Source organism: Ursus americanus, chromosome 15, assembly GCF_024610735.1.
Source record: "Ursus americanus isolate L20-20 chromosome 15, mUrsAme1.1.p, whole genome shotgun sequence".
Classification (NCBI taxonomy): domain Eukaryota; kingdom Metazoa; phylum Chordata; class Mammalia; order Carnivora; family Ursidae; genus Ursus; species Ursus americanus.
The window spans coordinates 20885843-20888711 of NC_142141.1; the positions used below are offsets into that span (position 1 = coordinate 20885843).

The 2869-nt window shown below is 59.6% G+C and overlaps 1 protein-coding gene across 2 annotated transcripts; it reads left to right on the forward strand.

Moving 5' to 3' along the window:
• The first annotated feature begins 212 nt into the window (after positions 1 to 212).
• HAND1 (heart and neural crest derivatives expressed 1) lies at positions 213 to 2603 on the forward strand. Of its 2 annotated transcripts, none has more exons than XM_087867755.1 (2): positions 213 to 901; positions 2502 to 2603. In XM_087867755.1, the coding sequence occupies exons 1-2, from the start codon at positions 350 to 352 to the stop codon at positions 2601 to 2603; spliced, it is 654 nt and encodes a 217-aa protein (XP_087723881.1). In that variant the 5' UTR covers positions 213 to 349. The 2 variants fall into 2 exon arrangements, with proteins under 2 accessions (XP_087723881.1, XP_045648096.1); XM_045792140.2 differs by having other exon boundaries at positions 289 to 901; positions 2499 to 2603.
• Positions 2604 to 2869: the final 266 nt, after the last annotated feature.

The window sequence follows — 2869 nt, forward strand, 5'->3', positions numbered from 1 at the left end:
GAGTGGTGCTGGCTAGCAGAGCTTAAAACCAGGGACGGCCACCCCCTTTCCTCCTCCCCGCCCCCCTGCCATTGGCTCCAGGGAGAGGTTGACATCAAAGCCGTGGCCTTATATAAGCCAGACCCTGAAGGGGAGGCCGCAGAAGGGTTAAATAGGTCTCCCGGCATCGGCGTCCTAGCCCGCGAGAGGCCAGCGGGCTGTGCGCCTCTCTTCAGCCTTGCCCCAGACTCTCCCAAAGCCGGCGTCCAGCAGAGCGCCGCCCCAGAGCCCACGGGTGGCCCCGGCAGTCTCTGGGGCGCATGGGGCGGCGCTAATCGGGCTGGCGGCGCAGGCCAGAGGCCGCTCCAACATGAACCTCGTGGGCAGCTACGCACACCACCACCACCATCACCACCATCACCACCCACACCCAACGCACCCCATGCTCCACGAACCCTTCCTCTTCGGCTCGGCCTCGCGCTGTCACCAGGAGCGGCCCTACTTCCAGAGCTGGCTGCTGAGCCCCGCTGACGCTGCCCCAGACTTCCCCGCCGGCGGGCCACCGCCCACAGCCGCGGCTGCCACCGCAGCCTACGGTCCCGACGCCAGGCCGGGCCAGAGCCCCGGGCGGCTGGAGACGCTCGGAGGCCGCCTGGGCCGGCGGAAAGGCTCAGGACCCAAGAAGGAGCGGAGGCGCACAGAGAGCATTAACAGCGCGTTCGCAGAGCTGCGCGAGTGCATCCCCAACGTGCCCGCCGACACCAAGCTCTCCAAGATCAAGACTCTGCGCCTGGCCACCAGCTACATCGCCTATCTGATGGACGTGCTGGCCAAGGACGCACAGGCCGGCGACCCCGAAGCCTTCAAGGCCGAACTCAAGAAGGCGGATGGCGGCCGCGAGAGCAAGCGGAAAAGGGAGCTGGTAAGTCGGAGGCCTGCGGGCTCCGGGCAAGGGTGCGGGCTTGGAGAGCATCCGCAGGCCCCGTACGCAGTGGAAGGAGTCTGCGTTGCTGTGTGTGCGATTTCGAGAGGCTGCGGGGAATTCTGAGGCTGTGGTGTGGGATTTTGTGTGTGGTGGGAGGCGGACTCATATTTGAGCTCATTTGTAATGTGGGACAGTCTTTGTAAGGCTGTGAATGAAGACCATCCTGAAAGGATCTCTTTTAAGGATCCTTTGGAAGATTCAGACCCGAGAAAATGCACACATCTTATATTTTGCTTCCAATTTCAAGGGGGTCTGATCCATTCCTGGGCTTCCCTGGAATCCAGGATAAGAATGCTGTAGAAGTGTGTTACTTTAATTTGCCTTAGTGGGGGTTTATGCACGTGGACTCAGTTACTGTTTTCAAAGGGTTTTTGCTGAAGAGGCTAGGCTACTTCCATTGTTGTACGGATAGGGAAACTGAGGCCCAGAGTGGGACCCGGAGGTAAAGGCCACCTATCGGAGGAGTCAGAGGTGGAGTTGGGATAAAACAAGTCAGGTCTTCTACTCCCAGTCCAGAGCCGGTCCCACTGCTCCACTGCCCACGAGCTAGTTCTGAGGGCGACCTTGATCGTTTTGTGTGTGAACTCTGACAAGCAAGAGGCACAGGTCTCACCCACTGCTTTTGGCTTTGGAGATCGCAGTCCCTACTCGACCTTTCTCGATCCTCTCCAGGGAGTGTGACACTTTCTGGAGGGCGGTGCCGCTGGCCCAGGGCTCTGGGACCTCTGAGGGCGGCGGTTTCTGGGCTAGCGAACTCGTTTCTCTGAGTTGGTGAGTTCAGGCCCGCAGCAAGTCTGGAGGCGACCAGAACGCCCCGCCAGGTTTTCTCTGACCCGCAGGGCCTGTGGTAAACTAGGGAAAGCTCGTCGGGGGAGACCGGGAAAGATCGATAGGCATCGGGTCTCTAAACTGCCACCGATGTAGCTGGTGGAGAGGCAGGCCGGAGCGACGCCTGGTTGCAAGGAGTTTTGGGGCGTATCCCCACCCACTGCTCGTCGCAGCCTCTTTCAAGTAGCACTGCTTGGTTCTTGCTAAGAGACGGGAAGGAGGCTAGTGGTGGGCCAGGCCCACTCATTCCTCCTCCGCCAAGCCATCTAGCGCGCTAGTGGGGACACGATCCCTCAACCAAGCCCGGTCGCTAAACCAGGATGGAAAGCGGGTGGGACTTGTGGGGGGACCAGGTCCGAGAGCGGGAAAACTGTTGATTCCCACCCTTCCCAGCCCAACCCTGGCGGTCATCCTTTAGCGCCATAAAGCCCAAACTACACGCACCAATTTCACCAGGTACAGAAAATTCTCGTACCAAACTTGCAGAAGCTGCCCAGCCCATCCCGGCCCCCAGAAACTCTGGCAAATAAAAGCAAATTTATGAGCCTGTTTGCCTATTTCGCAAACAGAAATCCGTCACTTATTTAAAGGCGCCCAGTTACTGCTCCCAAAACCTTTTCACCACCCCGACTCTATGCCTGGGCGATAGGAGCAGAAAAATTTAAACCTGTCTCTCGCCTCTTTTCTTGTGTGTGTCCTCTGGCAGCAGCAACACGAAGGCTTTCCTCCTGCCCTGGGCCCAGGCGAGAAGAGGATTAAAGGGCGCACAGGCTGGCCGCAGCAAGTCTGGGCGCTGGAGTTAAACCAGTGAGCTGAGGCCGCGCCGAGGACCCCGCCACGGCTGCCCGACCCCGGAGCCCCGGGAGGAGAGGAAGGCGGCGGCGGCGGCGAGGGCCAGGCTCTGGGTGCCAGGGGCTTATAGGGGCGCATCCCGCAGAGCCTCTGCTGCGTGCTGGCAGGTCGCTGGCTGCAACAACACACTTGGATCGCACGTGCAATGTCATTTGAAATTGTTTTTAATACATTAAGAGAAAGAGAAATATATATATATCCACCCCCCCCCCCCAACTGAGAGGG

Bases quoted from the DNA above. Each gene is read 5' to 3' on its own strand.
- HAND1 (XM_045792140.2), top strand. From the start codon at position 350: ATGAACCTCGTGGGCAGCTACGCACACCACCACCACCATCACCACCAT. The intron at 902-2,498 runs GTAAGTCGGAGG...GTCCTCTGGCAG, and splicing joins GCAAGCGGAAAAGGGAGCTG to CAGCAACACGAAGGCTTTCC.